Source organism: Triticum dicoccoides, chromosome 2B, assembly GCF_002162155.2.
Source record: "Triticum dicoccoides isolate Atlit2015 ecotype Zavitan chromosome 2B, WEW_v2.0, whole genome shotgun sequence".
Taxonomy (NCBI): Eukaryota; Viridiplantae; Streptophyta; class Magnoliopsida; order Poales; family Poaceae; genus Triticum; species Triticum dicoccoides.
Window position 1 is genome coordinate 201,317,702 of NC_041383.1, and position 11,727 is coordinate 201,329,428.

Consider the following 11,727-nt stretch of genomic DNA (forward strand, 5'->3'; position numbering starts at 1 on the left):
GCAATCAAGGGGGTTCTAAGCTAATTACAAAAGAGAGAATAAAGTCTCTCACATCTTCTCTGGTTCTATGTTGGAGCAGGGCAAAGTCATGTTTGAAACGTTGGAGCCATGATAGAATAGTTGGTGGGATGCTTCTGAAATGTTTGTTATTCCTCTCTTTCCAAATGCTCCAAGCCGCTTGAAGGAAAACATCCATGAACATGGGACTGCTCCAGTCATGAGCTGCCATGCTGATCCACCGAAGCCTTGAACCAGTTTGCTGCCAAGTTATCCCTAGAATGGACCAACATCGTTGGCTAAAGGGGCACTGGAAGATCATGTGTTCGACAGTCTCTTCAATTTGCTGATCACAAAGAAGGCAGTTGTAATCGTCTCCAATATTGTAGTGTCTCCTCTTTAGCATGTTACGTGTGTTTAAGCGGTCAGAGAGAAGAAGCCACCCAAAGATCTTAATTTTGAGCGTTGACCTGGCCGCCCAGAGCCACTTGTATGATTGATGTGCATGCACCTCTCGAAAATAGAATTTGTAGTATTTGATCGCCTTAAAATCCACTGAGCCCCAACAGTAAGTCCAGTTATCGTGGGGGGTCGGATCAGTAGCGTTGCCAACATGCCTCACCTGTTGCTGAAGATCACGGATTTCTTGCATTGCTTGGACTGATAGTGGGAGGTGAAACGTTTCATGCAGAGATGTGGATCCCAGGAAATCCTTAACCGAAATATCTTCATTTTTTGCAAAGGAGAAGGCGCGCTGGTACTTTTCATCGAGAGTGGCGTCGAGCCACAGGTCTTTCCACATGAGCACTGTAGCTCCATCATGCACAATGGCTTTAGAAATCCCTCTGTAAATCGGGGTGAGCTTGAGAACATCTCTCCACCAGAATGATCCGCATGGTTCCATGGCATGGGGGATTTTGTTTGTATAGTATGTGGACCACACAAGCTCCACCCAAGGTACATCATGCTTGTTGTAGAATTTATGCAGATATTTGAGAAGGAGGGCATCGCTTTGTACGCGTAGGTTGATTATACCAAGGCCTCCACACTGTTTTGGTCTACACACCATACTCCAGGCCGCAAGGGAATTGCATTTGTCCCCATGTTCTGTCTTCTTTGTCCATAGACACTTCCTTCGCAGTTTATCAAGCAGTTCAATTATCTTTGGTGGCAGTCTGAGAGTGCACAAAGCAAAGATGACTAGTGAAGTGATCATGGTATTGAGTAGAGATAGCCTGGCTCCATACGACATCAAGGCCAGAGTGCTTGACATCCGACGTTCCATTGTACAAACAAGCGGCATTAAATCTTGAACTGAGGGCTTGGTTGTCCCGAGAGGTAACCCTAGGTAAGTGAAGGGCATGGAACCAACATTACATCCAAAGATATTGGAGAGCTCATTGTAGCAGGCAGCCTCACAGTTGATTGGGATAAGTGTGGACTTGTGGAAGTTTATCTTGAGCCCAATGGAGTCAGCGTAGTCAGTGAAAATGTTTTTGATTGTGAGGGCTTGGACCGGGCATGCAGGAAGAAGAATGAGCATGTCGTCCGCATATTGTATCACAGGGTAGTCGTGTTGGTTCTCTCTGGGGAACGGTAGCTGGATTCGGCCATGTCTGAAAGCGTCATTGATTGCGGCCTGTAAGAGGTCAGCCGCCAATACAAAAATCAATGGAGAGAAGGGGTCACCCTGTCGAACACCACATTTACAGTTGAATTGACGACCCGGGACCCCATTTAGAAGCACCGCTGACTTGCCAGAGGAGAAAATGCATTTTACCCAATTGAGCCATCTGTCATCAAATCCCATATGCTGCATAATCATAAGCATAACATCATGTTCGATCGTATCAAAGGCCTTTGCGAAATCCAGTTTTAGGAGGATGATCTTTTCCTTGGAGGCTTGACACTGATGGATATATTCGAATGCCCAGGCGAGACAGTCCTGTAGTGATCGGCCTTTTAGGAATCCATATTGGTTTCGATGAACAATTTTAAGAATGAGCTTTTGTAGTCGGTTGGCAAGAAGTTTTGTGAGAATCTTAAGACAACAATTCAACAAAGTGATTGGTCTAAAATCAGAGACATTCTCTGGGGAGCGAACCTTAGGAATGAGTGTAATAAACCCCTCATTGATGCTTTCAAGATTTAGGGTCCCCTCATAGAACTGGTTGCATAGATCATAGAAGTCGTTCTTAATAATATGCCAACATTTTTTGATAAAGATACCAGAGAAACCATCTGGTCCTGGAGCTCGGTCGGTCGGCATTTCGTTAACGATCACATCTATCTCCTGCTTGGTGAAGGGGACAGTAAGTGTCTCCAGTCCCTCAACTTTTTTGATGATGTCAGGGAGGTTGAATTTCATTTGGAATTCGCCTGATTTCCCCAACCGCTCTTTAAATGTATGATAAATGATTGCCTCTTTACCCGCGTGGTCATCTACGACCGATCCATCCGAGAGTTTGAGTGTTGGTATTGTGTTTCGTCTGTATCTCTCCGATGCCAGAGCTTTCAGAAATTTAGGGTCTTCGTCTCCAAATTTGATCCAACGGATAGTGCATCTTTTTTGCCAGTATTGTCGTTGATAGTCCAACAACCGAAGGAGGTGCCTTTTTAGGATTGTCCTGAAGTTCTGCTCTGGCGTGGAGAGGGCTCTAATGTTTTCAAGAGCATCAAGATTGGCTAATGCAAGATTAGAATTATCGATTGCCACTGTTAGTTTAGAGATTCTTTTACTCCACCGCTTCAACTCATATCTGAGTGCTTTGAATTTTCTGGCTAGCAAAGTGGCTGCATTGGAGGTATGCTTGAAGGTTCTTGACCAGACCGATTGGACCAACTCAAAGAAACCAGGATGTTCAGTCCAATAAGATTCGAACCTAAAAATTTTACTGCGTGGAATGGATGTTTCAATTTTCACCACACACGGGATATGATCAGAAACTGGTTTTCCCAAGGGCACCACTAGTGTGTTGGGGTATGAAGATGTCCAATTGTTGGAAGTGAGGAACCAGTCTAACTGTTCGAGCAGTGGATCAATCTGCATATTGCTCCATGTGTAGGCCCTGCCCTTGATTGGCAGTTCAATTAGCTGATTCGATCAAATGATGTCGTTGAAAGTGATCATGTCATTTGGATTACCTCCAGGCTTGTTCCTGTTGTCGGGGCCACGTATGTAATTAAAGTCTCCCAATAAAAGCCAATCATCATTAGATGGAATATTAAGATGTCGGAGCCAATTTGTATAAGTCACTCTAGAATCCCCTTGGCATGGGCCATAAATATTCACCAGCGTCCATTCCTGGGAAGACTGTGTGGAAAAAAACTTAATGGCCAACGCAAAATCTTCTTCCATAATCACAGAGCCAGTAAAGATGGCACTATTCCAGATTGTGACGATCCCTCCCGAGGCCCCATTCGAGGGTATGTAAGCAAATTTGTCAAATCTCTTCGGGCAGCAAGATTTAATGAACATATTATCAATGGTGGGTTTTTTTGTTTCTTGCAGACAAATGATAGCACAACCACTAGAAGCGATAGCATTAGATAGCGCTAAAAGTTTAGGTTCAGAGTTTAAGCCACGTACATTCCAGCATAGGATGTTCCAATTCAACAAAGAAGACATGAAAGGATAAAGCAAAATAGGTAAGCCTCTCAGCAGGCACTTTCAGATACTTCAAGCCTGGGGCGGGCCGTCCGCAGAATCCGCCATGAGAGCTTCTTCAGAGACCTCCGCTGGCGGGATGGCGCACTTGCTAATTCCAATGTGTTGCAGAACCTGAATTGGAGTAGGCGGCGGGATGTAGTCCCCCTGATTGACTGTGTGATCAACAACCTCCATAGGAGTATCAGTAGCAGAGGGTACAACTCGGGGTTTAACTTTGGAGGGTTTTGGCTTAGTGTCAGAGACAGAGGGTACCTTAAACCCATCATATTTGTTGGATCTATTGCTGCGACGCAACTCCAGCACAGATGCTGGAGCTTTGGCTTTGCCTTTCCTGACTACTGAAGTGCCTGCACCCAGATCCACCGCATGAGGAGCAATCAAAGTCTTGGTGGCTTCAGTTGATGCTTCAGTGGTAGCATTGGGAAGCTGAGGAAGCACTGCATCATCCGGAGCAGTTAGGCTCAAAGCATTAGTGTTAGTAGGAATGGTCACATCTGCCGGCACATCCTGATCGAGGCCAGCATCAATCTCAGTAATGACAACCTTGGAAGTAGCAGCCCGGGTGAGAATGGCAGATTCCTCAAGAGTAACAGGCGCATCATCTCCCTGGTGTAGAGCCCATGAGGTGTGACCAGGAATGAGGATAGTACGAGAGGCAGATTCAGCAGAGTGTTTGACAGTTTTAGATGCTGACCGAACAGAGAAATGCCCATTTGTCTCCTCAACATTGACCGAGAATTGCACTGAACTATCCCGAAAACCAAAACCTGAACTCCAAGGGCCAAAAGCAGCAATGATAGGCCGGATAGCAGCAGTGAGGTAGGTGTTGAGCCTTAGCATAGGCACACACTCATTCAGCAGGAGCGAGGCATAGCTGTCATGATCTGAAAGCATGGAGAACTGCATACCAGCATTGGATATAGTCAGGGTCAGTTCAATACTGTTTACCTCAGGTGGAGCCGCGATCGGGCCCTGGACAGAATCACTGGACTGAGCTGTGTCGACAGACAAAACTCCCAAGGCCGATCCATTAACAGAAAGCAGTTGGTTGAAGATGTTTAAAGGGACGATGGCGAAACCATCAGACAGAGTAGCACTGGAGTCCGAGCTGCTAAAAACAGAGATTGAGTCGTTCCAAGCAGCAGCCGGACTATCTTGCAGGTTATTGAGAGGATGAATGCCATGGTGCACCTGCAAACCTTCTCCAGCTAGCCAGGCCTGGAAGTTGAACATTGCGGGAGGTGTATGTGGTGGGGATGGGGGCCAGACTCCCCAATTAGGTTGAAACTGCACTTCATCATCTACCACCTATTCTGCATTGCCATTTCCTGGCTGAGCATTGGCATTGGCGACCACATTCTGAGCGATCCAATTGTGAAGCTGCATTTGATAAATCTGTTCAGCAGTGAGGTTCTCTCCATGAAGTGGGTGTGGAATTCCATCTTCGGGAGGAGGATCCTCAGTGGCCGGCGGGACATCTGGGATGTGCGCATTCCAGTCACTGCTCCTTAACATAGTGACGGCCACAGTCCAGCTCTGGCGAGCGCCTCCAAGCTGGCGCAACACCATACTCTTAGGAACGAACCGAAGATGTATCACCCTGACTTTCAGAAGCACGAATCGGCGGTCCCCTCTCGGATTATGCCATTCAACCAACTGACCAAACTTATCGACAGATTTATGCATATAGTGTTGAGTCTGATAATCATACGGAAAACCAATGTACAGCAACCAGATCTCCGGCCCGAAAGAAGTCAGACGCATGTTCAGAGCAGCATCATGAGGAACAAAGGATATCACTACCGGCTCATCAAACTCCTCCTCATCGAGCTCAAAGGTGGTACCAACTACTGCATCCCTAATGAGCGTGTTGGTAAAACCAAAGATACCAACACCAAGAGGGTGGTCGCCTACTTCAGTCGGAAAAAACTCGGATTCATGAAGCAAACCTTCAATGATGTGGCGGAGAGCCGCCTTGCGGTGAAAGGGGATGTCCCTGTTTGCTTCAGCAATGGCGAGGAAGTCGTGGCGCAGCGGAGGGATTGGACCAACCACCATGTCGTCACGCACCCTACGGTCAGGCGGCCCGAGCTCGACGGTCATGCCCGGCGGGAGGTAGGGGATGACATTGATTGGAAAGTTAGCCATGGTTGTGGTGGTGCTCTGCAACGAAGCAGATGACGGTGTGGAGGTCGAGGTAGAATGCGGAGCGGCGGCCCTTGGGAGAGACTTGGGGACCCAGCGCCACCCCTTTTTTCCTGTGTTGATGAAGCAGGATGAAGCCACGTGTCCATCGCGCCCGCAGTTGTGACAGCGTAGGGTCCCACTCGACCGCTGCGAATTCCAGTCCAGTTTGGTAGGTGCGGTAAATGGTGGGGGTAGATCAGAAGAATGATTCTGTGGCTGATTATGATTAGCATGGGAATTATTCTTGCCCAAAGTAGAATTCCTGATCAATGCAGTTTGTCGATAATTGTGTGGATTCACATTTGTTTCCAAAGTGATTTTGTGATCCTTAGCAGAAGGAAAAATCCGGAAAATGCGATTACTTGCCAACCCCTCAGTTGAAACCTGTCGAGAGATGTCACTTTTGTCATGTGAGCCAGCGGAGATAACATCCTGTTGGGCCAGCTCAAGCTTGGGCCTCCAGTAGAAGCGAGCCGCCTTGTGGTCATCACAACAGTTGGGGGTGTGGCCCATAAAGGTGCAGTATCTACAGTAAAGCGCGCCCGGGCACCCAAAAGTGAAGTGGGTAGTAGCACCACAAATGTAGCAAGATGGGCCAGGCAATGGGCTGGTTGAAATGCCTTCCAACTTGTTCAAAGTATTTGGATTCAAGGAGCCACAAACACAGGGTGAGTGCTCACAGGTATTGCAATGTTTGTCAGGGCAGGAGTCAGCCAAATGACCCGAGGCCGTGCAAGATGAGCACAAATTCAATCTCGTGTGGATATAATCTTGAGACGGTACACTGTTGAGCTTCCAGACGTTCGCAATATGTTGCTCCATGTGGCCGACACGACGAAAGTCCAGAATATGCAATAGAATGAAATTAGGGATAGATTGCCAATTGTCCTTTTTAAACCGACAGCCTTCAAATCTTGTATTATGAGCCATAACACTGCCACACTGAAAAGAAGGGAGACTTCCAAAAGAAATATTTGCCATTAATGCTGATGAACCCAGATCCTTGGATGGCGCCTTGCCAAAAGAGTTTGAATTTGACACATTTGCTGAAAGGTCCTTCGCCGGCGACAATACTTGCTCGGCCGTCATAGTCGACGGTGCAATAAGATTAAACTTTTGTAGTTCAGCACATGTACTGAGATCAGAACTCTGACCAGCAGCAAGAAATGAGAGATTGGTTCTTAGGGCAATTGGGGATCGTGAAGCTACCTCAGGACTGTGAACATCGGAATGCCAAACATTGTCCAAACATCTTGGAGGAGTACGGCCATGGCGATAAAGTTGAAAGTGACACAACTATTTGTTTGTTTGATGGCAAATTTTAATCCTACGAATGAAAGCAAAATGCTAAGAGACTTATCAAGGGATACCTGAATTTCATTGGCGCGTGCATTTTCTAGGAGTAAAGAACTCTGTTGCTCACATTCATATACATATTCTAGTCAAGAATAGTCTACAAAAGTGCAGGCTAAGATCCAGTTAGAAGAAAACAGTTATAAGTATGCCCAAACCAGAAAATTGATGTTATATCTTGTAAAAACAATATCAAAATCATGCCCAATTTCACCTTTTAGGGATTAGAGCAAGATTCAGAAACAGAATCATCCTTATTAAATACTCTCTGCTCTGAACCACATTTTCTGAATGACTCTCAAAATACAAATGCCTAGAGGCTTCTCGATGTAAATTTGGAACAAATACAAATCAGATGTATAGGGAAATAAGACAGAGGCCAAATTTTGTTGCTACTAAGTTGTATCTTGTACTCCCTCCGTCCCAAAATAAGTGACTCAACTTATCGTCGACTCCATCCCAAAATAAGTGACTCAACTTATCTTGTACTCCCTCCATCCCAAAATAAGTGAGTCAACTTTGTACTAACTTTAGTTCAAAGTTAGTACAAAGTTGAGTCACTTATTTTGAGACGGATCAGTATGAAACTGCGCCGAGATAAAATTGGTATCGAACAATTTGGTTCCAGGTATTTAAAGGAAAAGGTAACCTCCTTATTTTCCAGGTAATATCAAATATGTGGTTGTACAGAAGATTTAATAGACCTACAGAGTTAGGTACTAAGCTACAAATTTAAATATTTTAATGAGAAAACTAATCCCACTACCAAAGTAGCTCACCATCAGCTAAAGTAATATGCTGGACACAAAATGTTATTTACATAGCAGCAACATGCTTGTGCTGTACCAAAAACATAAAGTATCACAAAATATCTCCCCAAAAGAAGCTACATTATTTTCACATGGCCAGTTTACCTTTTTGATTACTAAAACAATGTGGCAATGAAATAAGAGAATAAAGCTATAACCAGAATGATCAACAAACCTCGGTAGCTTGCATATACACCAATGAAAGGTAGTCGGCAATCTGAAATTACAAACCTGGCTAAAGTTTAGTGAAAGCTCTAAAGTCTAAACTTGGAAGGAAACATGGAGGAAGCCAAGGATTGATGGCATCCACATGCCTTGCTCATGTCGATAACTCCCGAAGAGGAATAGGACATCCATGTGCTCACCAGGGGGAGAAAGAAGTGGAGCGCTGCCAGCCACAACACGCGAAAGTCGCCGGAGAGGAATCTTCACCCCACCCTACTTTGTCACCCCATCCTGCTTCATATGTGTGAGCCGAAGCCACCAAATCCAGACCTATGTACTTGCCAGGAACGCTGCAAAGCCAAAACAGCACAAGACAGGTAGATCAGGGACAGAGGAAGAGGCGACAACAAGGTTTAAAGAATGACAATTTTTCAATAACTTGGTACACAAAAAATTCTGGAGATGCTCACATATATTATCATCGTCTTTGTTGTGCTTCATTCCTAGCTGAAACTCCCAGTAAGGAACAAATTAAGAAGGGAGGCATAGGACAGCAGGAACATGTTTTTTCAAAAAAAATACCAACAGTACTTGATGATGGCACCATTGTGTGCTGACTACACTGCGCTTTTTCATGGTTTTAATCATGAATCGATCCATCAGGCTACAAATTACAATGAATGGATTATCAATGGTAATGACTAAAAATAATTAGATATGCGCATGCAACATGATATATGAGCACAAATACACATACAACATGATCTATGAGCACAAAAAATTTCCAAAGCATGTGAATTAAATTGACTTACTAATTTGGCAAACTACTGCCGCCGTATGGCATCTTCTGAACTTAATCAAGGGAAAATACTGCATCGAGAGAAAAACAGTAAATAATCTCATCCTGAAGAAAATTGAATCAAGGAAGAGTGTGCTTGTCACAAAAGAGTAATAAAGATTAAAGAGAGAAAGATATTTCACCTAGGGCTTTAATGATCGATCTGGCCATGGCGATGCTGTCCATGGAGAGAAGCACATAGAGAGAGGGATGACATGATGGGGAAATCGTTGTAGCCACCACCAAGATGCTTTCCTCACGGGCTTGAAATATTCTGAAGTTCTAGTGTTATTTCTTCTAGTCTAAGAAGATAAGGAAGAGCAGCAATATCTAGAGTGTAGTAGCAGATGAGACTAAAGAAGGAGATTACCAGGAGGTTTGCAAGGATGCCAGTTGCCACGAATCCAAAGGGGTGTTGTCAGCAGTGCTAGCGCACACGTCACAGATAAATAGTATGGCTGTATGGAGAACCCAAAAGTCACAAGCCACATTCAACACTTCAAGACACATATTTATGTGAATCAAAACCCCCAGTGTTGACAGAGAAGTAAAACTGATTAATGAGGGAGAGGAATAGACTGGGAACTGAAAACCATCCTCTTTAATTTTTTCAATTAATCGTTTTCTTCTGAACATGAACACTGAACACAGACTGCCACTGCTCTGCTTCGACATACTTGGGACTGAGTGAACAGAATAGGGTATGGCCAGCCACTAATCAGGTCAGAGCCAGCTAGGCCTAAGCAGGAAAGAATGTTTCAGGCATTTGTTCTGGAAAAAAAAATGCATTTGATGCTGGGATCGTTTTTCTTTCGGCTGTACGGGAAAAAAATGCATTTACAATTCCTTCATTTTATAGCCCAATGGTTGCATCATTTTGTAGGCTGCTTGACATAAAATGTGATGTTGCTGCTACATGGCAGTACAAGAAGGAAAGGGCAGCCACAGTAGGGGCAAAAGCTCAAAACCCATGTTTGTGTATTAAATACAAACTGATGTAGTTGCTGCATCTTAATAGAGCCTAGTAAGAGGTTTATCGCAATTCTGCTATCTTGTACATTTGAAGGATGAAAATAAAATAGCACATTTTAGCGATTTAAAATGGAAAACTAATGAAATCGTCATATTAAGCGTAACACTTTGCAATGCACCTGAGTTAAGATGACTAATTACTGTAGAACCAGTACAGAAACTGAACATTGACAACACATAACACAAGATTAGCTTCTGACTTGTAGGGAGTTCCCAATTTAGTTTACCAACACAACTGTAAGGTCCATAAAAGATATTTCATGGTATTGCAGAGTGGATCTATGATGGGACTCCCTGATTATAATTACTGATAAATGGGGAGCATCCAAAAGTCATAGACAAAGAAAATTGCACCATCAAAATTGGAGTACCTTCTTACCTGGGCCGGGGGAAGACATGCACCAAAATACCAAATAGATCGGCAGTGGACGTTCGTAATTTTGACTCCAAATAGTGCCAAGCATATATACCAAGGTATGACCAATGTATTAGCAGATGGAGACACACCCACCACCAATCCCAGCAACTTGACGGTCCATGCTGGGTAGAGCACCAGGACCAGGTGCAGGTATCGTTGCCCAGCAGCCGTCCGCCGCACTGCACATGTTCCTTTTGCTTTGCGAGGAAGAGGCAGAGCGCATCCTCCCAAGCAGCATGCCTGAGCCCCAACCTCCTCGCAGCTCCTGATCCAGGAGCGGATCGAGCCGCCGCCAACCGCCAGGTCTCGCCCGACCTCGCCGGAACAGGCGGACGCCGGCGGATGACCCCCTCCCGGCAGCCGACGGATCGAGCCGCCGCCCACCACCAGGTCTCGCCCGACCTCGCCGGCACAGGAGCACGCCGGCGGATGACCCCCTCCCGGCAGCCGACGCACCTCAAACTCCTATTTCCTCTCTTTCTCCCTCCTCTCCTTCCTTCTCTCTCTCCATCTCTCCTATAGGGTATAGGGGCTGGTCCATGGCGCTGCAACGAAACAAGCGCCGCCGCCGTTGCCCTTTGCCTGCAAGTCACCGCCACCGCCGCCGAGCGGACGCGGGAGAGGAAGAGACGAGCGACGGCGACCATGCGCTGGGGGCAGAGGAGGAGAGAAGTGAAGGGGAGGAGGCTGCGGCGCAGTGGTGGTGCTGGAGCCCGTGGTGGAGAGAAGGAGGGGACGAGGGGCTCGAGAGGCGATTGGCGTCTCGAAGACGGAAACGATTGGTCGCTTTCACGCTCGCTGAGTCCACCCACCTTTTTACTGCAGCACACCCCTCTTTTCACCTGAACGGCCGAACCCACGCACGAACAGTGGTCCCGCGAGGAAGGATGGCCCAGATGTCATCCACCAAACTGCAAAGCCATGGAGTGAGTTAAAACTGACGTCCGGATGTTTGACAGCGAGTTGAAAAGTACCGAAAACTTTACACGATGCACAACGGGCGAACCAGATCGAAGGCCCGACTCAAACGCTCCAGTTATGCGGGTAGTGTAGCAGTCTTTATATGTTCAACTTCAACGAGCCGACTCGGAACCTGTTCTTTCGTTTCGTTTTGTTGATGGGACGGGCATGCGTCCGCCTTGTCTGCCCTTTTCTTGCCATGGCACCCCAACGTGGCGACTTATTTGGTTCGGTTGTCCCTTCTTTTGTCAATATCATCATTTTGTGATTTTCGGCCATTCTATTCAATCAAATGATA

At 45.9% G+C, this 11,727-nt stretch overlaps 1 protein-coding gene across 1 annotated transcript; it reads right to left on the reverse strand.

Moving 5' to 3' along the window:
* Window positions 1-9,485: 9,485 nt before the first annotated feature.
* Window positions 9,486-11,231, reverse strand: LOC119363058. The gene is made up of 2 exons (XM_037628362.1): window positions 10,431-11,231; window positions 9,486-9,758 (listed from the first exon to the last, which is right to left on the reverse strand). Exons 1-2 carry the CDS (start codon window positions 11,114-11,116, stop codon window positions 9,743-9,745), a joined length of 702 nt encoding a protein of 233 aa, XP_037484259.1. The 5' UTR covers window positions 11,117-11,231; the 3' UTR covers window positions 9,486-9,742.
* Between the last annotated feature and the right edge of the window lie 496 nt (window positions 11,232-11,727).